Below are 25,781 nucleotides of genomic sequence, written 5' to 3'. Positions count from 1 at the left end.
TTCGTCCCTCCTCCTGCACTGGGGGACGCAAGCCCCGCCCCGCCGCGGCCGCGCGCTTCCGGCCCCGCCGCGAAGCCCCGCCCCCTTCCCCGGGCTGCTCCGCCGCAGCAGCAGCGCTGGCTGGGAACTGGTCCGTCGGCGGCTCGTTCCCCCGCCGCCGCCGCCGCCGCCGCGTCCCGACTCTCTCCCGCCTCCGCCAGCGGCGACCGGCTCCAGCGCCATGAGACCGGGGTGAGTGCCGCCGCCCTCTTCCTCCCCAGCCCGGCCCTGCAGAAGCCGCCAGTCCCTGCCGGGCTGGGCGCTGAGCGCTGTCCCGAAGCCTCCGGGGAGGGGAGCCTCCTGTTAGGATCACCCTTGCCGCGTCATCGGATCCAGGGTCCTGCCAGACCTGGGGCCAGTCCCTCAGCCACTGGGGCGCCCACATGGGTGGAGTTCGTGGAGGCCAAGGGAAACCCATGCGCCCCTCCCCTGGGAACAGAGCAGCGTAGAATCGCGGAATGGTAGAGTCGGAGGGGACCCTGAGGATCATCTAGTCCAGCCCCTTAGAGCGGACGGCAGCACCCCGGTGGACAGCTGCCGCAGAAATGGGTAGTGCTGGAGAAACACGTTTCTTCTTGTCGTTGTGAATAGTATTGCCCTTTTTTGCCTCCCTCTCCGCATTTTTTTGAAGTGCTGCTACTGCGTGCCAGTACAGTGGTACCTCGGGTTAAGTACTTAATTCGTTCTGGAGGTCTGTTCTTAACCTGAAGCACTATTTCTGGGTTAGTGGAGTGTGAAACCTGAAGCGTATGTAACCTGAAGCGTATGTAACCCGAGGTACCACTGTAGCTTCGTGCAACTGCTGTGGAGGATGCAGGGCACACCTGCATTCTGGGCAGTGCCAGGCCTTCTGGCTTATGCCTACTGGAGCCCTCTTAGCTTTTTAGGTGACGTGGGAACGGGGAGGTGCTGCTCCTGAGTCACTTGCTGTACTTCCTCCTCTGCTTACTGCAGGTGAGCCTCTCCACCTGAGCTGCATCTCTCTTAGGCTGGGCCAGCCGACTCAGGTGGGGGCGTTGGGGATCCCTCTGGACCACCTGGAGGGGAACACACGGCTGCCAGGGCAAGAGGATGAGCGGGCAGCGTGTGGATGCCAAAGTTGTGATGCTGGGCAAAGAGTACGTGGGCAAGACCAGCTTGGTGGAGCGATACGTTCACAACCGCTTCCTTGTGGGACCTTACCAGAACGTGAGTGTGTCCTTCAGGGGGTGGGGGGCAGATGTGGAGAGCCTTTCAAGTGGCAACTGGGTTGAGCAATCTGTAGTCCTCTTCCGCTCCCACTCCTCCACTTCTTAAATCTTTATCAGTGAATCTTGTATGTTGTGAAATGGACATTTGGTGAGCGGTTTGTAACCACAGAGGAACTTTGAAGCCTAAAAGAAAGTGAAACTAAGAAGGCCCGTACGACAACGTGCCATATCAGAAGGGGCCATGTTGGCTAGGGAAAAGAAAGAAACTGCTAATATCTGCTATCTGTTAAAGGTAGCCTCTATTAAAGGTAGCCTTGCAAAGAGATTCACTGATGTCACTAATCCACAGAAATATTTACTAGCTTACCTGTCAGTATGTACTTGTGTTAGTCATTTGTTTGTAATGTTCTGACAGCCTAAAAGGAGTGGGGGGGGGTGTGCAGCAATTCTTTTCCTATTTGTAAAAACTTCCTGGTTTGGCTGTCTGGAAGAAATACTTATTTGCCACTAGTGGCTACTTTTAAAGAGCTGATGAGGTGGTGCAGCTGCATTCATATGTATTCTTCTTATTTTAGACAATAGGTGCTGCGTTTGTAGCCAAAGTGATGCCAGTGGGAGGTCGGACCGTAACCTTGGGAATCTGGGTAAGTCTTAAGATGGGAATGACACTGGCTGTGTGTGGCAAACATAAAGTACCAGAGAACTAATGGGACATGCTTTGGCTGTGCAGGGGAGGGGGGGACAAGTGTGAGGAGGCTTCTAGAACAGTGTTTCCCAAACGTTTCCCCCATGAACAACTTGAAATTTGCTAAGGGTCTTGGTGCACTACTTAACTATTTTTCTTTTTGTTGTAATGCACTATGCATGGTTTTCGTAATACACTATCAATTCCAATTGTAATACAAATGGTAATACAATAAAAGACAATATGTTTCTGGCTCCTGGTCTTCACTCCTTCCAAGTCGCTTCCTCCTACCTGTCGCTTCTGGTCTGTCCCAGAGCTGCCACTGCTCCTGTTGTTCACAGACATGCTGCAGACCTGAGTTAGGTTTGTGGGGCACCGTTTGGGAACTTTAGAGCTTTCTCGGTGGTGGCACCCCGACTGTGGAACGGCCTTCCCAGAGATGCTTGCTTGGCACCTTTCTGGCACCACGTAAAGACCTCTCTATTTAGTCTGGCCTTTGAAACAATTTGTGGTCTTCAAATCCTGGCTCTTAATGTCTGGTGTTTACTGTTGTACACTGGTTTTCTCTCTTGTGTGTTTAATGCTGCTATTTAATTATTTCGCACTTGTAGCTGAATCACTGTGTTTTCTCTTTTATTTCTTCTGAGCTGCCCAGCAAATGTTCTATTTACTCCACAATGCTGACAGTTTTTCTTTTCGTTCCTTCACTTTGATCAGCCTGTTTTGCGTTTAATTGAAAAAGGGCTCTATGCCAAGCTCTAGGGGCTGGATTCCACTGCCCAGTTCTGTTAGCAGACGCCAGCACAAGGCCTCCCACTACTGCGGTTGGAATTCCCCATTGCTGTATGTTTCCCCTAAAGCTGCTCTGGAGAGTTGGGTGAATCCCCAGAAAAATATACAGTGGTACCTCAGTTTTCAAACGTAATCCTTTCCAGAAGACAGTTCGAGTTCTGAAACTTTTGAAAACTGAAAACTCAATAGCCGACAGCCAGGTCTCAGGATCCTGCACTCAGCAGAAGCCACATGGCATGTTCGACTTCCGAGGCGTGTTCGAAAACCAAAGCATTTACTTCCAGGTTTACAGCATTCGAAAACTGAAATGCTCGTCAGTGGAGACGTTCAAAAACCGAGGTACCGCTGCACAGGGAAGTGAAATCATTTTGACAGACAAGCAGACTGGCTCCTTAGTGCTATGTTGAATTCCACCGGGATTCAAAGCTGCTGGATACAAAATCTTACTGTTTCTCCCTTTTCTAGGATACAGCTGGCTCAGAGCGTTATGAGGCCATGAGCCGGATATACTACCGTGGGGCAAAAGCTGCCATTGTATGTTATGGTAAGAGTTCACTTGCATGCCAACTCAGGTACCCATGTAGCTCTGGACTACCAATGCTAGGAGAACAGTCTTACAAACTTGGAAAGGGCTGTGCTAGCCAATCCATTGTTCTGAAGGAGATTTGTGTGCAAATATTTGGGAACAGTATCAAACAAATACAGAGGGAGTATAATTGGGATGTTGTTTGGGGATTATTGCTTGCTGCATACTCAGGCCCTCCTTCCATCAGTATGTTAGTTGAGGGTCCCTTGATCTCTCCATTGTCATCGCTTTCTTACAGTGACAGACTGCCCTCTAGTTGCACAGACTTGGTTCCTCTGCAGATGTGCAGGTGTCCAGTTAAAAACACCATGGAAATACCAATTCCTCAGGATGTGGTCACTTAGCCGCTGCTTTACTTGCCAGCTTTACTGCCTCTTTTTTTGTTTCCTAAGCTGTGTCTATTAGCAGTTTCACTTCCACAATAGAGAGGACAGTTTGCTCTGCCTCAGAACTAGCAGCAGTGAGAGATTCTCATGCATTGCTTTGGGGGTTGTATCAATGTGCTTGTGTTTGTGAAAAGAGCTAGCCCCTGCCAAATACATTTTATATCCTCAAATAGAGCCCACATGGCAGCCTGCTTCTTCTGTTGGGGCAACACTTACCTTGCACCATTCAGACACCAATTCCTGTCTTCATTTGTGTCCATCCCCCTTCCCTCTCCATGGCGCCACTTTAAGAGTGCCCTGTAAAGGCCAGAAGGGAGGCAAGGAGCTGCCTCTATAGTGCTCCTGTCTTTAAGAGGACAGCTCTGTGAAAGCTGCACGTGTAGTTCTATCTCCTCCCCAATAGCTATTATGATGGCAGCAGAGTTGCTGAAATCATTAGTCTGCCACTAGTCTGGGATAAATTACATGATTTGTGTTGGCCATGGGAGATTCCTTATCATTGGAGCTTTCCTGGTGTTTCTTTGCCTGAACACAAAACTGCATGGGTATTACCTTAATAGGAGGGAAAACGTCTCTACCCAGTGATACTAGGCTGTGGTTTGGCATACCAAGGCAGTCAAACTATGGCTGCTCAACAGGACTGGCTCTACAGTTAGGTGAAATGAGACAGGAGCCTCAGGCAGTTGATGGGTGATGGTGGTAAGAGAGACACAGTGAGATGTTGGAGGGCAGAGCTGTGTGTGCCACGTGGCCTGTCTTGTGTCCTCTAAGCTAGAATGACACTGTCCTCTTGCCACTGTTGAGACGAGATTCAACTACCAGTCCAGTTAGCTTTTGTACATGGAAAGAGGGGGCCATTTTGCCCTTTACCTCAGGCAAAAAAAATGTATTGCTCTAGCCCTGGTGTCTAAGTCAAGAAAGCTGGGCAGTTCCCATTAGCCTTTCCTTTAACTCTTCGTGGAAGGGGATTTGTGTGTGTGGCACTGTGGGTTAAACCACAGAGCCTAGGGCTTGCCGATCAGAAGGTTGGCGGTTCGAATCCCTGCAACAGCATGAGCTCCTGTTGTTCGGTCCCTGCTCCTGCCAACCTAGCAGTTTGAAAGCATGAAGTGCAAGTAGATAAATAAATCCCACTCCGGCGGGAAGGTAAACGGCATTTCCGTGCACTGCTCTGCTTCGCCAGAAGTGGCTTAGTCGTGCTGGACACATGACCCAGAAGCTGTACGCCAGCTCCCTTGGCCTATAGAGCGAGATGAGCGCCGCAACCCCAGAGTCGTCTGCGACTGGACCTAATGGTCAGGGGTCCCTTTACCTTTACCTTATCTTATTATACACATTTCAGTTGTGTGCCACAAAAGAACTCAAGATGTGTGGACAGAGGCTCTATTATGAGCTGTTCAGGGAAAGAGAGCAATTCTCTCCTAGCCAACCTATTCATTTCAGTACCTCAGTTACTCTGCCTATATATACAGGGGTCAGTGAATCTGCTTTATGAACTTTTTGGGTGGGATCTAGTCTTGACACCTCCCCACTTCCACAGATCTTACTGATAGCAGCAGTTTCCAGAGAGCAAAATTCTGGGTGAATGAGCTGCAGAACTTTGAGGAGGTAAGTAGATCTCCATTTCCAGGCAGGGAGAAAAGAAATATTCGCCTCACTGGGAGAGCCACAGGGAATGTTGGTCTTACAGAGGAGCATCATTCTATAATTTGTATACTGGGACACTGGAGGGCAGTTCCTCAGGGGGAGGGAGGAAGGGAGGCTGGCCAGTTGTTGATAGGTTACATGGTTGCTTGACTTGTATCTCATGTTTTTGGGAAGGTTAAAAGTATGAGGCTTCCAGACCGTCTCCCAGGTGGATTTAGCAGCACAACAGCATTGTGTGTAACCATTCCCTGAGCTCTGTTAATTGTGTGCACCTTAGGATTGCATTTTGGGCATGTCAAATTATTACTGTTACTACTACTACTACATTTTAATTTATTACCTGCCCTTCACCCTAAGGTTCCAGGGCAGGTTACAACAATTTAAAATACAGTATGAAACAGTTTTAAAACTTACAATTTAAAAAACCACAGTCACACAAAAATAGGGTGGGTCCTGTTGGTTTGGCTACATGGATTCTTGGCAATACCTGCTTGCTAGACTGACCTTGTATGGAAGTACTTGCCTTGTTCTCTTTCTCTGCAGAACTGCAGGATCTATTTGTGTGGCACCAAGTGCGATTTGTTGGACGAGGACAGGAGAAGGCGAGGAATTGACTTCCATGATGTGCAGGACTATGCGGATGGTTAGGCTTTTCTTCTTCACTTGTTGGGAGGAGAGAAAGGGAATCACAGTGCACCAGGAGCTCTTAACATTGGTGCATCTACAATGGCGGTCCCCACTGTAGAGTAAAACGACTAAAACTTTCCGTCTGACATACTGTCATTTCAGAGATCAAAGCCGAGCTGTTTGAAACCTCCAGTAAGACTGGACAGAATGTGGGTGAGTATTGCTTCCAGGGTGCATTGCAAGGCTTTATGGTGCTTAAGTGTGGCTAATGCCTCTGGACAGTCACGCCCAGAGTGAGAAGACTGCTGTTCTCCTTTTGGTTGGGGACAGTTTGCATATGGCGTCACTGTGGCTCCTGATAAATAAGGGTGATGCTGAGTACCTTGCCCAGGCTTTCTCGCCAGGTGGAACTGCACCACAATTCCAAATTCCACTAAGATCAAGATTATGGCTGCAATCTGATGAGAGTGGACAAGTGGGGCAGGGCAGTAGATCTCAGGGTATCACTGTGTTTACCAAAGGATATCCAGGATGCTTATTTCTGAGTTTTGTTCCCTTTTATCATTCACTCATAATTTTGTAGCCAGTGGCCATTTGCTGCCTCCCAAGTTCAGGTCGGTTCAGGTGTTCCTACTGAAGCCAGCTGTGGGCGAGACACCAATCCTGTGTTGCTGTGTTTTGTTTACAGATGAGCTCTTCATGAAGGTGGCTGAGGATTATGCGCAGCTTACTGCTTTTCAGGAGATGACAGGTGAGTTTCTGAACAAGATACTTCCACTCTGTGTGTGTGCTCACATGTTCTTCTGAACATGCATAGAACCTCTGGTGCAAATATATTTCCTGGACATGAAAGTGGGACTTGGGGACACGCTGAATAAGAAAAAAAACGTGTTTTAAGAATGCCCATGATTGCTTACGTGTGTAGAAAGCAGAGACTCCATGAACTGCATTTCCAAATGAACTCTATTGCCTCTGGGAAGAGAGGAGCTGGGGAAAGCTGGGGAGGGGGACCTAATTGCAGTGGTTCAGGGTAGGGGGAGGTATAGTGTGGAAGGTGGGGTAGACTGTAAGGGGCACACAGCACAGGCAGTTAGCGACTGTGCAGTGTGCCAGCCCCTCCTCCACCTGGGGAATTGCAGTTGTCCTGTCAGCCAGCTCTTGGACTTGCTGCTGCTGCTGTTGCTGAATGCCAGGTTTGCTCTTGAGTAAGACCTCCCTCATCCATGATCTGATTGTGGATGAGGAGGCTGTTGTGGTATGTATCATTGAGACCTGGCTGGGTGAGCAGGGTGGAGTTGGTCTGTGCCCACCTGGGTACTTGGTGTGGCATCAGGACAGACTTGAGGGTCAGGGAGGGGGAGTTGTGGTAGTCTGTAGACTCTCCCCATATGAACCAGCCTGGGCCCTGTGATCATCTGAAGCCCTTATTTGTGTGCCTCCTCCGTGAGAGGTCTAGAGGGTGGCAACACAAGAATGAGCCTTTTCTGTGGTGACTCCGTCTGGGGAACGTTCTCCCCAGGAAGGCACACCTGGCACCTTCGTTGCATATCTTTAGGCAAAAGGTGAAAACCAGGCATTTCAACCAGGCATTTGGCTGGTTAACAGTCCATGGCTTTTTAGAGGTGTTTGTGGGAGGGGGAGGTTATTGGTTTGCTTTTATTATATATTTTGTATTTTTTTGTTGTGAACCACACTAGGCTCTTTAGATGAAGGACTGTATGCAAATTTTATCTGGACAGGGCAGGACTTTTCCCTGGGAGAAAGAAATCCTCTTAACAGAGCCATTGAATATTCTGCTGCTACAAATTTGCCCCACTTGCCTAACCCTTGTATATGTTCTGCTTTCAGAGGAGAAAGGAGTTGATCTGAGCCAAAAGAACACTACCACCTACTTTTATAGCTGTTGCCATCACTGAGTTCTTTCCTTGTTTTGCCAAAGCAGCAGTGCTCCCCTCCTAGGATAGCAGTTCATGCTGTCTTTGGATAGTTCACACTGTTTCCCTGCTGTATGGAATGTCTTGCCCTTTCGGACCTGTGGAGCATCACTTGCTGGCACTTCTCCTTGGAATGGTGGGAGCGGGGAGAACACGGCACACGCTGCGAGATTTTCTGCTGCCTTGACGACCAGAGACCTTGACTGCCTTGTGCTCCCATCCCTTCCAGAGGCTGACTTAAAATTCTTGACGCGCTTCAGGAATTGCTTTTTCACAACTGGCTCTCCAAAGCTGAAGACACCTTGTTCTGGCAGTGGTTGGTTCTGCTGTTTTGATGGTGTTGCACCTGATTTTTTGCTTTATTATTTAAATGGCTTCTAATAAGCTATGTATATGTAAATAAAAGTGCATTGTGGTCCTGTGTTGTTGAGAAACACAGCTAGGTTTGTGTTCTTATTGAAGTTGCTCAAACTTGTTTCCAGGCTAAACTCCTAGAGGGAATGGGAAGAAACACGGGTGCCTCTCCTACTACATGGGCTGACCACCAGTTTCTAATGGTTGACGTTTCTCTGACGTTCCAGCAGTTGAAACATGTATTGGTACAGGGAACAAAAGCAACCATCTGAGGAGGCTTAGGAATTTGCTGTGGGTTTTTTAATCAGCCAATTTGATAGATGTGTACGTGTGTGATAAGCAGGCCCAGTTGCTCCAATACTGTAAAAGCATCAATAAGCATCACAGAACAGTTGTAGATACAAGCAGTGATGGGCTTTGCAGCAGTTATAAGGCGGCTGGTAAATGAAGGGGGACCTGGGCTAGGCTCTAGTTGGCTGGAGCACCAGGGGTGCTGATCTACACAAGCAGGCCGCCCTCTTTCCAGAGAAAGCAGAAAGGCAGATGCAGCTGAGGATCCCTGTGCCAAGGACGGTGCTGGCCTGTACTGTTGGAAGCATGGCACAGCAGCTGAATGGAAAAGGTTACAGAGCTGCACAATACTCTGCCATTTGACGGAGTAGGCTATTTCTATCAGTTTTCCTTTACATGATCATCTCTGTGGAATGGAATATACCGATAGTTTTTCTCCAACATATGCTCTCTTCCCTTAGATGTTTTGGAGTGTGTTTTACGGCTTTAAATATATATGCCTGGATGTCTTTTTACTATATTGTTACAGGTAACTGCCATAGTGCAACTCTGGTCTTGGCTAACCTAGTGGCTTGTGGCTGGGGGAGAAGCAATTGGTAGGCACATAGTAGGGCCCCTCACTCAGTGCACTAAAATTTGGGTGCAAAAGTATTGAAAGTGATCTTCGGGCTGTGGTTCCATTGACATCTACCTCTGTGTCAAGTTTCAAAGGCTTTATACAAGCAGCAAGAGCCCAAAAGCTTCCTAAGAGTTATTTGCTACATTGGTAATAAAGGTCCATTCTCAGGTTGATTTACCAAACCTTTAAGTCTCTATGGAAGCTGAGTTTTCAGAATTAGTTGATGCACCTCACAAGTTACAATTGAGAGCAATATCTCAGACTTTGTATCATTCTGCAAAACCACTTCTCTCTAAGCTATAAACTACTGTTTTGATCTGGTACAAGCTGAGCAGCCCCCTCTCCATTCCCCCAGCTGTGACCCACAGAAGACCACAAATTCAAGGTCCCTACTATTCCTGGCAGCCATATCTCTATACAAACTTACAGAGATTTCAATTTGTTTTTTAGATTAAAAAGCAGATTAGAATCTGCCATATCTAGGCTCAATAAAATAGCACACACAGTCAAGAGCAAAGTTAAACTTTACTTTACAGTAATTGCTTTCTTTTATATACAAAGAATTACAGTACATATTTTGGGAACATTTGGGTAGGACAACTTTGTTTTTCATTGTCATAGTTTTTACACACACACAGTTAAATGAGTCAGGGGAGGAAAAATAAGAATCCACGAGCCAAAACTCTTCCTCTTCTTCTAATGTAGATACTGTAAAGCATTTCCCTTGCCGGCCATTTGTAGAGAACGTAGATGAGAATAGGATAGCTCTGTAAAAAGACATTATGCTTGACTGTTGGTAACCACAATAGATGCACTGAAAAGAATTCCTTCCCCATTATTCATGCAGAAATACTGCAATTATGCACTGCAGTGTCATTGCAGAACAGGACTTTTCCCAGAGGCCTTCTCCTGCAATGGCTCTGTTCAGTCACAACTCCCAGCAGAGAGTCTCACAACTCCCAGCAGAGAGTCTGGGACAGTCAGCATGCAGCATACCGCCTGAGGCCAAGCAATACAGCTTGGAGAAATGCAATATTTCATCTCCGTTAGCACTATACGCTACTCCATTTCTGTACCAGCAGCTAAATGAGTGGGGAGAGCTCTCCAGTCTTAGCCCTGCCCAAACCCCTTTGAAACAAAATGCGGGGGGGGGGGGGGACGACTGTCAAGCGATTAGAGAAGAGTTTCTCTCTCCCAACATATTACAGACCTGAACAATTCAAAAGCACCACACCATACATTACTGAAATAAGCTGCTACAGCAAAGGAATATGCCCTGTGATGCTGCTGAGGAGAAATGGAAGGAATGGCACTTAGCTGCCCCTTGCCACATCTGCTCAGCACCCACTCAAGTTAGTGAAATTCCAGATGTTTCCAAGATGATGCTCTGCGTAGGCTGAGAAGTGGTTTCCTATGCACAAATACCCTTGCAAGCATTCACTTTCAAGAGACCACACTGCCTCAGTAGGGAGAATAGGAACTAAGTGTCGTTTGTACACTGATCCCATCTTCCAGAAAATCAGAGTCTGGGAGCATGGGGGGCAAAAATGTGGCCATTTAAAATATAACTTCTATTCCTGCCTTCTGTCAGTACTTGAGAAATGTGCTCTGACATCTCTTGCTTTCAGACATGAAATCCAATACTTGTTAAAATCATCACATTCCCAGCACCCCTAGCCCTCTGACTCCCACGGAAGGGAATCCATCAATACTGCAAAATGTCACCACACTCAATGCATTTGTTAACAAATTCTTGTATGTTACCAGTCATGCAGATTTGGCGGAAAGGGGAAAGGCTTTATTCCATTTCAGCACAATTACGTAGGTTGCAGAATGTTTAAAATCTATTCCAAATGTTGTCACCATTATTATTATTATTATTATTATTATTATTATTATTATTATTATTATTATTATTACTACAAAAGCCTACAGCTCAGCTCCTCCATTCCAAAGTATTCATCCTAAACCAGGAGTGGGGATCCTGTGTCCCCTCTAGACACTGGCATACAATTCCTATCAGCCCGAGCTAGTAAGGTCAGGGTGAGGGGGTTGGAGTTCAACATCTGCTCTTCGCCCCTGCCCTAAACCAATCAAATAACCACCTTAGTAGCCACAGCATAATGCAAAAGGTGATGCATTCTAGGAAAGTCCCATCACAGGTGCTCTTAGCAGCATGTTAGTCAATTGCACAGATGAGGAGTTTCCAAATATTTTAACATAAAGAACACTCTTCAGGCCACGACCCTGGGGTCGGAAAAGGGAAGTAATTCTTGCAACATTAAAGTGAGAGGGGCAGAGGGAAGCACTGAATAGAGGTATACCCTGTTGAGCTGCTATAAATACCCCAATTCTTAAAAAATAAACATGAACATCTTTTTAACAGACCTAGGCACTTGCAGTTGATCTAATCCCAGTCCCGTTGGCACTCTAACTTTTGGAGAAACATCCAATAGGGAAAAGCACAGAGACAGAACACCTGATTTCTGGACAATGATCTGCTCCATTCTGTACAGCAACTACGCATTTTTCATGTGGCAAAATTTTAATTACCTGTGAATATTTTATAAATGGGGTGGAAATTGTATTTTGTTAGCTTCATTGTAAACAATGCCCGTCAAGGGTGCTAGTACAACTACCTGACTCCACTGTAGTCTATTATTCCATGAAACTATGGAGCTAGTGTAGAATCTGGCGCTTGAGACGCTCAGGATGCTGCTGAATCATCTTTCAATTGTTTTGTGTAAAAAAAAAAAAAAAGTGGGGTGGGGGATTCCTGGTTTAATTTCAGATACTCGTGGGTGGAGGAGAGTTGCTGGGCAAAATTTGTTGTCATACCTAGTTCTTTGCCCCTTCCCATGATTAACAGAAACAGAGTAAGTTATGAAATAAGCAAACATACACAAATCTGTTTTTTTCTGCATGATTCAAATGTCACAGTATTCAATTAAGCTTTTCTTGCCACAGATCTGGCCTCTTGGCACAGATTTTCAAGCACAAAATGTGCAAAGCTCTATGTCCCACTAGACCCCAGCATTATAGCACCTTATTTTCTGCATGAAATATAGAAACATGATGGGGAGTAAGATTTGCACACCAGAAGCCACTTGCCATGCTCACACCCCTAGCAAAGTACCACATAAGCAACAGCAGAATAGAACATGCCTGGACCATTTTAAGAAGCAGGATCAAATTTTGTTTCTGGCAGCCCAGCTCTTGGAAAGGTAGCTGATTCACACTAGGTAAAAGGGTACACAACAGGGGAAGCATTCAGGTCCAATATCTCTCCCAGCACTCTCCTAGCCTGTGTCTGTTTGCATTCTGGATCCCTCAGAATCAAACAGCACTTGGCTTCTGCTTGGCCAGTGTCCCTTCCTAATTGAATGTTGTATCCTATGGGAGTGACTGGCTCTTCCCATTTCACATAGGAAACCACCCCTGCTTTGGGTTGAAGGTGCCGATTGGGTGAGGTTCCTGCGTAGCATTTCTCTTAATCTGCACCTTGGGATTTTCTCCTTACTTACCATAACAAACCAGACACCAGCCTCCAGACTTGGAGAGATGCTATCAGTATAAAGTTGTGCTACAGGCATGCAGGTACACACACTCCACACATACATCCGTGACACTTTCTACTTCAGATGCCCAGTTTAATTGATCAGCTTCAGGGAGGGAGGTGGCGGCAAAACTGAATCTGTACAGAGAGGCTCTTGGGGGAAAAGGAGAAAGCAGGGCGGCAGCAGACAACAGGGGCTGAAATGCCATGCAAAAATCCAACTGACTTTAAGCAGGAGTTCCTAGATAAAGATTCTGAATGTGCTGCTGCACAGATCCCCTACCGTGTCACGCATTCTTGACCCCTAGCACCTACACTCAGGAGAATTAATGCAAAATGGACTTTTCTCTGTTTTAAAGATTTAAAACAGCCTCCACCAAAAATATTCACAGTTTATTGTTGTTGTTTTTCCATGAAACAAATAGCTAGTTAAAAACACATGACATTGCAAGAACAGAGTTGGACAAAGCAGTGCAGGTATCTTTCTTGTTACAGGTACAGCTGGCTTGGGGTGGGGTCTGGCACAAAGGAAGCCCTAAACACACAATCTACATGACAAAGTCCAGCTCACGGGAAGGCCTAAATATGTAAAATTTAGAGCTTTATTATTATTATTTTCCACACATGAGAAATATTTAACATACTGAACCTCGTGATTGGTTTGGCTTGCTTGTTTAAAAATGTGATCTTTTTGTTTTAAAAAAGGTTTTAGTAAAATGCCCTTGGCTTCTTGTTTCTGCCTCGTTCAGAAGAGTTGTCCTGTTTCCCTTTGTGCAGGAGTCACGCAGAAACCAAAATGTACTTGCTTTTCCCCATTTTCAGCAATAAGCAACCGCTGAGCCTGCAGGTCTTCGAGGAAAACCAATGTTAAGAACTAAGATTCCGTTAGCTATAATGCTTTGCAAAGTCACTAGCTTTGGAGAGAGAGGGAAATGATTCAGGGGAGAGGATGAGATGCACAGTGGTGGTGGGGGGGGGGAATGTTTTGTAGTGCCCAGCAGGTACCATCATTGTGGAAAGCCAGCATTGAAAAAAGTATTAGGTCAGAATTTGAACTGCCACTGTATAGGATCAACTGTAGTACTATTGCAATTCTACAGAGGATCTGAATACCCCAATGATATATGCTTCAAAGTAAAAGGATCAGAAACCAGAACTTCTGCTTTGTGCAAAAAAAAACAACACCTGGAAATCTAAAAAGGGCAAATTAGGAGCTAACCAAATTTGCTACTTGAAGCTGAAGCATGACAGACTGTGCGACTTCAGCTATCCAGGCCAACAGAACATGAAAAGGAGGCAAAAGTTAGCAGGAAAGGTGTGTGTGTGAGAGTGAGTGAGTGAGTGAGTGTGTGTGTGTGTGTGTGTGTGTGTGTGTGTGTGTGTGTGTGAGAGAGAGAGAGAGAGAGAGAGAGAGAGAGAGAGAGAGAGAGAGAGAGATAGTTAAGCTGCCTCCAGACATCAGTGTGTCTAACTGAAACCACCATGTGAAATATTGGCATGGTATGCTTGCTTGTCTCTCCTACAGCCAAGATATGAAGAAACCTAGACATATTCAGGGCCAAGCAAGCAGTAACTTCTCTGATCCTCAATATAGTTCATCAACAATATCTAACCAGCACCATAGCAAGCTGCATTTATGTCTGGTTGGGTAACAATAACCACTTCCACCAGAGTTATGCATAATACCAGCCTGGCTACGCACCAGGCATAAAGCGCTGCACTGACTGGGAAAGAGAGATGAAGAAAGGAAGAGAGATCTAAGCCAGCTGCTGCAGCCCTTAGTGTTCCAGTGTGAGAACTATGACCTCAGCTACCTCTGTTTCTGACATGCAGATATTCTTCAGTGTAGCCCAGTTAAATTCAAGTTTTTGTTTCAGTATTTTTTGGTAAGATGGGAAATACTTTAAGCTGGAGACTAATCAAGGTAAGATTAATAAAACACGCTTTCTATCCTGGAAACATTTATTCTCAAACGGGTTATTAGTTCTGTTCCGCCTTCTGAGGTGACATACTTTAGCCAGAGGAATGCACCCCGAATAGTTAGGACTACTGTAAACAATGCAAACATGATTCCTAAGCAACTGCTTGTAGTGGAGGGGGGGAATTAGTTTCATTCATCCAAAAACACTAATAATTCTTGTTGCAAAGACTGAAAAAAGTTAGGTAACAGCAATGATGCACCACAAAAATCCAGAAGAGAGATTGACTCATTTGTCTAACCTGCTGTTGCCTTTAGTGGTCAAAATTCTGCCTATGTGGGGGCTCTGACTTTACTGTGCTAGAGATCTAAGTCCCAGGATAAGAATGCTAGCAGATGGTATCTCTGAATTTCTTTTCCCCCCCACCTCCAATTATAAAGTCCGTGAAGGATCTTCAGCTGTTCACAAAGGAGCAGACAGTTCCACCTAGTGGAACTGGGCTTCTCAACTAACTTCAAGTAACGTTTCTTCAAAAAGCACCTGTATTTGTTGTGCCCTGGCAGCATATTCTCAAGCAAAACACTCTCCTAAAACAGAACTCTGAGAAATGAAAACTAGGGAGGAAACTGTCAGGTCCCTTCGCTTCGCTTCTCCAATGACGGGATTCCATCAGTTGAATTGTTTTGGAAATGCAAGGTGCCAGTACAGAATGGCTGGCTTGCAACTAGTGAGATGGAATGAAGCTACTTCTTTGGAACAGCAAATCTAGGAGACACACCATTAATGCACGCCTGTCACTCAGACATGCAAGGTTAGTAATTTTGATTATTTCAATGGAATTAGAGATTATTATCCACAGTGGATTCCTTTATTTCAGCTTTATTGTTTCCAAAATGAAGACGGAACAGGCCATCTACATTCTTGCTGCTTGGCTGGGCATCGTTCGGATTTAGGTAAATGTAGGTGGGTAGTTTGGGTGGGATGTTGGAAGGTCAAGGATCTGGGGAAGTGTATTTTTTTAAAAAAACAACAACCCAAGAAACAAAATACCCTTCCCCATACAATAAAAAAACAAACAAAACAAAAATAGTGACCCGTCTGGCCTCGAACTGGCTTCACTAAGGTTTAGACTCAGTAGGTTCATGGCCAGGGGAATCCTGGTTCAGTACTAGCACCACGTTTTGTTCAGACAAAGGCAAAATGTCCTGCCCCACAGGCGTTTGTGCTTTCCCAGAGAGCCACGAGATCTGCTCCAATGTTTGAATGTTTCTGGGCAGCCACGATGCCTGTCCAGAAGGCAGTGGAGCTTCTCTTGCAGGCCAAAGGGGTTGTTCAAATGCACACAGTCTATCTGTGGGCCAAAATGGCTGCTCCGTGGAAGGTGCAGATGCGGCTTCTTGGCCTGAGCAAAGACTGTGCTCAGGAGACTGCAGTTTCTCAGCTGTCCAAAGCGATTGCTCCACCGATTGCAGTCCTTTCGCACTATGCCAAGGGGTCTGTTCGTGTATTTGAAAATTCTCTAGAGGGTGGGCTGCTTGCCCAACATAGCCCGAAAATTTCCCTGTAGGCCTGCAAGGCTGCTCCTCGGATACAGATGTCCGCTCTTTCTGCTGAGGAGTCTGCTCCACAGTCACAGAGCCTCTTTCTTTTGGCTGAGCGTTCTGGTCAACAGGCCTCAGTGCTTTCTCTGAAAGCAAAGGCCTCAGGCTTAGTGGGGAAGGAAGCTGAGGCCTCAGACCTGTGGTAGTGGAAGGCTTGTCTGATGGCATGGGCCGAGCATCTGCTGGGGTAGAAACCCTGTTGGGTGGCTGTGGCTGTGGGACTACAGGAGTGGCTGGCTTTTCTGATGGTTTAGACCTCAGGGCTATGGGGGTGACTGGTCTGACTACTGGCTGAGATCGTAGGCTCAGTGGAGCAACAGACTTGCCCGAGGGCTTGGGTGTTGGGCCAAGAGAAATGGGCCTGTCCAGTGGCTGAGGCCTTGGAGATTCAGGATCAGCAGGCTTGTCCAACACCTGGAGCTTTGGTATCTCTGCAACAGGAGGTTCCTCCGAATTCTGAGACCTCGGTATGCCTGCAGTAGGTGACAGTTCTGACTTCTTGGACCCTGGTGGTTTCACTGTGGAGCTTTTGTCTGTTGTCTGAGGTCCCAATGCCTCCGGAGCAGGTGGCTTGTCCTGAGGTCCTGGTGCCACTCCAGTGACCGGCTTGTCTGATAGCTGTGACTCATGAGCTACTGTGGAGGATAGCTTTTCTGACGATTGTGACTTCTGGGCAACAGCAGAAGCCTGTTTTTCAGAGGGTTGTAACCTCAGGGCCACCGTGGAGGGCGATTTTTCTGAGGGATGTAGCCTGAGCGCCACGGCAGAGAGCGGCTTATCTGACGACTGCAACCTAAGGGCAAGGGCTGAGGATAATTTGTCTGAGGGCTTTAACCTCAGGGACAGGGTGGAGGGCAATTTGTCTGAGGGTTTTAAACTCAGGGACAGGGTGGAGGGCAGCTTGTCTGATGGTTGTAGCCTCAGTGCCACGGTGGAGGGTGCTTTATCTGAGGACTGCAGCTTCAGTGCGACAGAGGAAGGCTGCTTGTCTGAGGATTTTAGCCTCAGAGCCATTGAAGAGGAAGGTGGCTTATCTGAGGGTTGCAGCCTCAGGGCCACAGTCAGAGGTAGCCTCTCTGATGGCTGAGATTTCGGGCCTGTAGCCGCAGGCTGCTCGTCTGATGGCTGAGTGTTTTGGCAGCCAGCTGCCGATTCTGTGGAAGGCGCATACTCACGAATCTCTCCTGGCTCTAGAGGGTTAGGTCCACATGGATCATGTTCTGTGCAGGACAGGCGTCCGTCCAGTTTAGAGATGAAGAGCATGCCCTCTCGGTGCTGCTTGCAAAAGGACCTGGGGCACATCTCGCAGAAGGAAGCTGCCTCTTTGCTGCACACGTCACACTGGTGCCAAGGGCATTCCCATTTCCCTGCAGCACAGGAAAAAAAAGGCGCAGCTTAAGAGGAGGTGAGAAAGTCAGATCTGCGAATGGCTGAAATCAACAAGAAAGAAAGCCTGGACTAACTCTGGAGGTTGCTAAGGGGATATCATCCAAAACAGCTCTAGTTTACCAGGCATCCATTTGCCATTATAAATTACATTGCAGTTATGTAAAATGCGCTGGTTTGTTCATTCAGTTCTAACCACTGTGTTTCAAGTTAGTTTTGGTTCAAGCAACAACAACAACAACAAAAGTAATGATTTAAATCAAGTTTTCAAACTTAGCAAACTGAGCTGGTGGAACTTCCTTTTATTTGGTCTTTTGTCCACACCAAACAAGCACTCCACTCAGAGATGGTATGCTTCTGAATGCCAGTTGCTGGGGGACATGAATGAGGAGAGTGTTGTTGCACTCAGGTGCTGCTTCTGGGCTTCCACTGTGAGAACAAGATGTTGGACTAGATAGGCCTTTGTTCTGATGCAGCTGGGCTCTCCTCCTGTTTTTATTATATGAATTGTCACCAGCTGCTAAGTTTGGGAGGCATCATTTCTCGCTCGAGGCTAGTGCTATCAATGCAGCTGTTATACTTAAGTTTCTATGAATAATAGTGAGAATACGTGACTGACCTGCAGGACGCCTGGTCAGATTGAGGCAGTCAGCATGGTACACCTTTGGGCAGCCTGGCCTCTTACAGGAAACCAGCTGCCCTCCATCCCCGCAGCTGAAACATTCATCCTCACGCTCCTTCATAATCTCTGCTTGGGATTTACGCTTCCCATGCCGCCTCTTGAACTTCTTGGACTTCTCTTCAGAGGCAGGTGGCTGGTTCTGGAGACAAAACAATGCCACTGAGTAAATGCTCAAAGGGAACAAATCCCAGTCCTCATACCTCTTTCTGTTAAACTTCTTTAGCTGACTTGATGAAAGACCACAAGGAAAACAGCTGCAATCACAATTCTTGAGGGGTAAGTAAACAGTTCAATTCTGAATAGGCCATATGATAAGATTATGTTTTCCTAGTATGAATAAACCCAGAGTTTCCCCAGCTATGAAAGTTCCTAACAAACATATATTCATTTTGGACACATTGGAAGTTTTACATTCATCCTGACCACTGTGTCAGGAAAAGAACAACAACAACAATGTATTATTCATATGCTGCCCATCTAACAGGGTTGCCTCAGTCACTCTGGGTGGCTTCCAACAAATTAAAACATCCAACAAAGTAAAACATCCAACATTAAAAACTTCCCTATACAGTGATTAATGTTATTAGCACAGATCTCTCCTGGCATTGGCTTTTTTCCAGTCCCCCCCCCCCATTTTCATCTGATTTAAGCAATGCAGAGTGGGCCTTAAAGGGGTGCCATTTTTATCAACAGCAATAGCAATCACACAGTAACTTGGAGAGGAGTATACTGAAGAGAAAAAGATTCCTTTAAATTAAGTAAAAAATGAACCCCAAGCAATTCAAAGGGCAGCTGAAGGAAGAAATCTAAATAAGGGTTTGAAATACCTTTGGTCTTACTCCAAGGAAACCACTGCAGTTTGGAGCACCACATTTGCAAACTGTCTTCCCATTCCCCAAACACTCCAGGTTGTAGTTGAAAGTTAGCTCAGTCCCTGGTAATAAGAGAAATCAATGAGACCCATTTGGATTGTAATAGGCTTTGCTAAACCTGAAGTTCTAGAACTGGAATAAAAGATTAAAAACAAGATTAAACAAACAAGAAAAACCAACCCCCCCCCCCAAAAAAAGATGTGCAAATGCTGAGGAGAATCTGCTGCTTCTACTTTTCCTTGTATGTGCTGAAATTCCAGTGCAGGCTAGCAACAAAGGTCTATGACTTAGTAGAATTGCATTACCTTACCTCCTGAGGACCATGCAAGATGAAATTTCAACAAGCAGGATGAAATTTCCTACATTGTGAATATAGTACAAATACACAGATAGAAGAACATACCTTCCACCAAATAGCCACCTGTCAGGGATGCTGTATTGTATCTTGCACTGAGCAGGGGGTTGGGAAATGACTTCAAAATACTACTCCCAACTCTTTGATTCTATGACAGCTGCTACCTATTAAAGCTTTTTGTTATATGTAATGGATGGTGAACGCAGAGATATGTGTCACTTACTGTGAAGAAGTATCTCAACTTCTTACATGCCATCACTCAGGGAGGAATCCAACATAGTGCTATGGCAATCGTTCCATCAGCTCAAGCTTTTCAGACTGTGAGACAAAATGACCCCCCTCTGCTCCCCCCACATGCAGTTCTGGGGGTTTTCTTGACCCCCCACCACAAAGCCAATTTCAGTGAGAGGGTGGGAAAAGAAGGGAAGTGCCACTGAATCAGCAGAAGTCCTTGAACAGAGTTCCATTAGCGGGACTCATTAGATAAACCTGCCCTCAGGCTGCAGACTTTCATTTCTTGATACATACGCCAAAATATCAGAAACAAGGCTACTAATCATTAGGGCTCCTTACCAGCTTTGATATTTATGAGCGCAAAAAGGCCAACCCGAGTATCTCCATTCACTGACCACTTCTGTGTCTCACAATTTGGCTGGCAGCAATGGTTCATAAATCGAGCATAATTGCCTTTTGGTCCAGCATCAATTATTCGATCCTAAAAAGCACAGGGAAGAACTCAAGCCTTTCAAAACACAGAACTTTATTCTTAGCTATAAGCAGTGCAATACAGATATGGAATGCTCTAAGAAATTTGAGGGTTGGGGGAGATGTCTTTCCAAGAAAGCACACACACAAATCAGGTGGTCTTGCAATCTAAAACCAATGCCAACAGAAGGCACAGTATCTTAATTTATTGTTTCAAACGTACATGAACTAGCAGTATTTTACTTCAGATATAGAAAACAGGAATGTTTTCACACACCTTGTCCAAAGTTAGCATATAAAAGTTGGTGATATCGTGCTCTTGGGCATAGCGGATTCTGGCCCGGCATTCCTCCTCATCTATCAGCTCTCCCACATATTCGTTGACAAACTCACCCTGAAAGTGTGGAAGTGGGAAGAGATGAGAGAACAACAAATAGTACTCTGAATACAAAGCCAAGACCAATCAAACTCAGGGGCTTTGGGGATGGGAAGAGATACGCATAGGAAACAAATGAACAAAACACACACCCATTAAAACAAAAGTTACTAATTCATAGCTTTTCATGGAAACCAAAATCTTTAGTGCTTTTTGGAAGGTGAGCCTGAGGAGGCACCATCTCTATTTTAGGTACTGAACTGCATTCCTTAATAAAACATACTAGAGCATCATAACCTTCAGTTTTATTACAAACTGGTTTCTTTTGACCTAGACCACTGCTCTTTGTAGTCTGGTATGCCTGTCACACTATGCCAACCCATGGCCTCCAAAAAAGAAAACTGTGAGTGCTTAGTGCCTCCCTAACCCCCCTACTGCTGTGCTGAGCTAAATCATAAGTAACCACGAGAAGTAGCCAAGATTTAGGGCTCATGGTTTGCCTAGGAGAGCTGAGATTCAGCAATTCAAGCGTTTACAGTAGTTACTTTTTACAACAGTAAAAACTGCAAATGCAGACATCGCCTTGATAGAAATTTTTTTGGCAATCCACTCAGTTTAAATATGGGGTTTAAAATCCCTTTACTTAGATGGGTATTAATTAAGGATGGTTTTGGTGTAAGAAAATGTGAGGCTAAGAAACAGTCTAATGAGCAGTACTTTCCATCTGTTTCTTAAAACACAGAAGCGTGATGAAAAACTGGGCACTCAAGAATTTGCGGTGTAGGATGAAGAGAGGTAAGCAATACTACTCATCTGGGGAAATCCTGACATATATTGATTTCTGCTAAATCTAGTTCAGATTGTTTCAAGGTTCCATTAGCACAGAACCCAACTTATATATGGGAAGGCAAAGACTGACTATATATTTAGGTAATCATGGGAAACAAACTCCTACCACATGTGTATGTATGTCTCAGACAGGAATAATGACTCATTTCTTGTCTTTGTAAATTTTACGCTTTAAGAAAGGAAAACTAAATTCAATTATAGAAAGTGTGGGATGCTGAAACTAAACTTGGGGAAGAATTAAGACAGCAAAAAACAAACATACCTTTTTAATGTCTCTTTTGGCTTGCAAACCCCAGCCTCTTGCCAATGTGCGGAATATTTCCACTTCAGGATATTGCCTTTTGGTAAAACACTGGTTTTGGCAACGTTCCCCAGCAGGGCAGACAGCAGGGTGACACTCATAGAGCAGCATGCGATTAATACACTCGGAGTCTAGGCCACAGGGGTTTTCATCAGCTGGCTTGCAATTGCAACGTGGGATCTCAGACAAGTCTGCAGTGAAGATCTGCACTTTGCCTACAGGCCGGTTCACCTTTAAATACAGATATAAGCCACTAAGTAAATCGGCTGGCCTAGCTAAATCACTGGAATGCAGAAATGTAGACTACATACATGGAAATCAGAAACAACTTTTGCTACAGTGATACTTGTTGAAATGGGTCAATACTGCACTTTCATGTATATTGTTAATCTTTATTATTGTTTCAGCTGCAACTCTTCTACCAGCATAGAAAATGCACCTTCCACTTTAATCAGCTATTGTAATGGTGTTCAATAGTGTGAGGTGATCCTTTCTCAGGGTGGGACAGAAAGAACATAGTAGTTCACACAGTAAGGAGAGTCCCTTCCTTTCAACAGGATTTTATACACCAAAGATTTACTGCAGGTCAGCAAAGAGTTGAAGTTCATGTGGCCAATAGCTGACCTCATAGTTTACACTGGGATTAAAACATAGGTAAAACTCAATGTTGCACTACAGTGAACACCCCATCAACACAAGAATTGCACCTTGCCAGACAGAATGATCCCCCCAGCACTTCTGGGGGTTCTCCCAACCCCCTTAGACCCAATTCAGCGGGTGTGGAGGGGGAGGAGAGGAGGGAAAAGTCCCCTTGTGCAAGTGGAAATCCTCACACAGGGCTTGCACTGACATGACTTGTTAGGTGAATCTTGCCATGTGAATCTGTGGTACCACCAAAAACAGCTTGTGTGCTTCCTTTGAAGTCTAAAGGAAATGTTTCACAGTGGACAGATTGTACAGGTTTCAGCTTTTGTGGTGTAGTGGCAGGTGGCAAGATATGAAGAAAAGATTGGCAAGAAGAGTGTATAGTTAAGAGCACGTCCTGGTCAGCATTAACAATGGTTAAGACTTGTGCCTTCATTATGTTTAAGGATGGAGCACACAGTCCCACAGCCCAACCACCTTCAAGGGATAGGGGGCAACACATGTGCACAAGGCCCGTCATCTGCTATCATGTCCTGCATCCTCACCTTGATATGTTTGTAAGGAGGGGGCTTCTTATCATTCTTTTTGTCTTCCTGTAGCTGCCTCAGTTCCTTCTGCGTTTTCAGCTCTTCAAACCTCACAGCAGCTTCCTGCAGAGCTAAATTAAGAAAACTTCCTTATTATATAAGAACAGGCATTCAGCCACTTTTATATATGCACTTACATGAAAATATGCTGAAGTGAGGCACCAGTAACAGACGGGACAGGAAACAGCAGCCACAAAGAGGATTCTCTAGGATTCCCAGTCTGTAGCAAAACTGAGAACAGTACTGAGATTTCCATACTCCCAGGCAGTAGCCAGAAAACTTTAGCATGCCTTTGTTTCAGGATTGCAAAAAGTAAAGACATTGTTTTGTGTAACTCAAGCTTTTTGAAATAATTTGTTTTATCCCTACATCTTAAAGCTATATAGACACCAATCCCCATCTACTCTATGCTGAGTTCTTACATCAAGAAATGTCACCTCAGGAAAGATTAAAAACAACAACAAAAGAGACTCAGTTCCGACCTCTCAACACACTTTAGCTGAATTTGTATGTCACAGTAAACCACAGTTAATAGTTCACCAGGAATATGGAAATCACTCCCACTTTATTCCATCCAGTAGCAAGTGGAACAACAAACTATAATCCCTGATTTAGTGTTATGTTTCAACCATGTACACCAAGAGTTGTGGTTTGTTGCTCCTGCTCACTAGCAGAAGGGGAAAAATGGGGAGCAAGCTGCACACTCATGGTAAAGAATTAACCATTGTTTACCATGGCATGCAAATGCACCCACAGTTTGAGGTTCTGGATGGACAAAGTATAGTTTAGAACTACTTGTCTGCTTAGTGCTTCTGTGTCTAGGCCCAGTGGCCTTTGGAGGCAAAGCAATAGTTATAACTATAGTTAGTTTGCTTAGCAGAAACTATGGTTTGCAAACCTATTTCAAACCACAGCTTCCATTTCTGGTGTGCCGACCACTCACAAACCACTGCTCATCAGTTCAGACATCATGACAAACCAAAGTTGCTCAATCTATAATTCTAGCCAGGGCTATTTCTGAAGTATAATGATGCCAGAATCTATTCCTTTTTCCCTAAAGCAGCATCTTATTTCCCTGAGAACAAAGAAAAAGATGGGATTCATTGCAAACTTTCATGGTTACATTAGAGTAGAAGAAAATGGGTTACCCTTCTTGTAAATGCCATCAACTCCCTTTGCCATCTTGTCCTTGCTGCTCACATCTCCTTCCATATAGGGAAATACTCGAGCTTGGTGGGTCCAAAGGTAATCATTTGATCCAAAAAAAAGTACAGGAAATTCACCGATGACATGCTTCATTTTCTGGATGTTGACAGGGATGGTCCTAGGGTGGCAAATCTCAGCTGGCCACCACCTGGAAATGAACAAAGGCAAGAAAAACAGATGAACCCATGGATAAATTTCTGGAATGTCCGTTTCCTAGATCCACTCCTTTGGAGATGCATCGTGTGTGTGTGTGTGTGTGTGTGTGTTTGCTAACCTAACCATGGCATAACAGGAACCCACATTAGTAGAAGACTTTACGTATTCTATTAACATTGTGGAAACAACTGTAAGGGCAGCAACAGCCATGCTGGTAAGAATACACATAAAGCTGAGGGGAGGTCCCCTCTTGACACTGTGAATACAGTAGTACCTTGGGTTACAGACACTTCAGGTTGCAGACCCTTCAGGTTACAGATTCCGCTAACCCAGAAATAGTACCTCAGGTTCAGGATGAGAACAGAAATCACACAGTGTCAGGGGGAGGCCCCATTAGCTAAAGTGGTACCTCAGGTTAAGAACAGTTTCAGGTTAAGAACAGACCTCCAGAACGAATTAAGTTCTTAACCCGAGGTACCACTGTACAGTATTAATAATATTAGCAAAGCAAAAATGAGCAGTAGCAACAAGCTTTCACAAGAGACAACTGTAATCTTTTAAATATAACAGAAATTTGCCTTCATTCACTCTCACCTGTAACGTCCCACTTTAACCCAGACCACCTCCTTGTAGTGTGGCTTCTTGCCAGCTTTGCAGTCGTTACAGTACCAGCTCCCCTCTGGCATGTCAATGTTCAGACACTCCCTGTGGAATGCAGCAGGGCAGGATTCACAGCACAGAAGGCTTCCACCTGTGAGAAAGAAAGGCAGGTATGTCAGGGACAGAACCACAGGAACACCTATGCACAGCATCACATTAAAAGGGGAGTTCATCCTATCCAGACCTCAAATCCCACTTCAGTTCTTTAAATGGAAAATGGGTCAAAAGAGGGTCGTGCTGGTCCCCAGAATAAAGTTAACTTCACCCCCCAGGTATCCATTTTATTGTAAAGGTCTCAACTGTGTCAAAGCCAATACAATATGCCAGTGCTAAACCCAATCATATCTATTTGCATAGCGAAGCACCTGCGGGCCACAACATTTACTTTTTTCCACTACTTCATCTTCTGAGGTGTTATATATGACAAGGAGGCAGTTAGGCCAATCTTCGCTCACAGAAAGGGGGATGGTGAAAAGGGGGAAGTCAACCATGTATACTGCCCTAAGCTCTATGGAAGAAGGGCTTAAGTTCCATATTCCATGTCTCATTTGCTGTGCCTGCTATGTCAGCAAGCTTAGCAAACATATATATTACATTTTGTTTTAGTGGCTTTATCACTGTGGCCCATCCCACTAACATGACCACTGCCTTTACATACAGTGGTACCTCAGGTTACAGACACTTCAGATTGCAGACTCCGCTAACCCAGAAATAGTACCTTGGGTTAAGAACCTTGCCTCAGGATGAGAACAGAAATCACATGGTGGCAGTGCGG

At 45.3% G+C, this 25,781-nt stretch overlaps 2 protein-coding genes across 18 annotated transcripts in view; one reads left to right on the top strand and one right to left on the bottom strand.

The window, feature by feature from the left end:
- The first annotated feature begins 80 nt into the window (after window positions 1-80).
- RAB24 (RAB24, member RAS oncogene family) lies at window positions 81-8,320 on the top strand. Its single transcript, XM_081849363.1, has 9 exons — window positions 81-231; window positions 994-1,227; window positions 1,805-1,873; window positions 3,172-3,250; window positions 5,219-5,286; window positions 5,869-5,968; window positions 6,115-6,165; window positions 6,641-6,703; window positions 7,801-8,320. The coding sequence occupies exons 2-9, from the start codon at window positions 1,111-1,113 to the stop codon at window positions 7,866-7,868; spliced, it is 615 nt and encodes a 204-aa protein (XP_081705489.1). The 5' UTR covers window positions 81-231; window positions 994-1,110; the 3' UTR covers window positions 7,869-8,320.
- A 1,336-nt stretch (window positions 8,321-9,656) lies between these two features.
- NSD1 (nuclear receptor binding SET domain protein 1) overlaps window positions 9,657-25,781 on the bottom strand; it is a 62,223-nt gene continuing 46,098 nt past the window's right edge. For 16 of the 17 annotated variants that reach the window (XM_081850177.1, XM_081850182.1, XM_081850181.1 and 13 more), the window contains 9 exons: window positions 24,941-25,097; window positions 24,133-24,338; window positions 22,943-23,055; window positions 21,714-21,983; window positions 20,504-20,620; window positions 20,095-20,236; window positions 19,122-19,228; window positions 18,232-18,433; window positions 13,079-17,593 (listed from right to left, as the gene is read on the bottom strand). In XM_081850177.1, coding sequence (XP_081706303.1) covers window positions 15,744-17,593; window positions 18,232-18,433; window positions 19,122-19,228; window positions 20,095-20,236; window positions 20,504-20,620; window positions 21,714-21,983; window positions 22,943-23,055; window positions 24,133-24,338; window positions 24,941-25,097 — 3,164 coding nt within the window. In that variant the 3' untranslated portion in view covers window positions 13,079-15,743. Of the gene's footprint in view, window positions 9,918-13,078; window positions 17,594-18,231; window positions 18,434-19,121; window positions 19,229-20,094; window positions 20,237-20,503; window positions 20,621-21,713; window positions 21,984-22,942; window positions 23,056-24,132; window positions 24,339-24,940; window positions 25,098-25,781 lie in introns of those variants that run through there. The other variant, XM_081850174.1, reaches the window with a different exon arrangement.

The sequence above is a fragment of the Podarcis erhardii genome (genome assembly GCF_964252035.2).
Source record: "Podarcis erhardii genome assembly, chromosome: 2".
Lineage (NCBI taxonomy): Eukaryota > Metazoa > Chordata > Lepidosauria > Squamata > Lacertidae > Podarcis > Podarcis erhardii.
The sequence above is the reverse complement of the archived record's forward strand: the minus strand, read 5'-3'. Positions and strand labels throughout refer to the sequence as shown.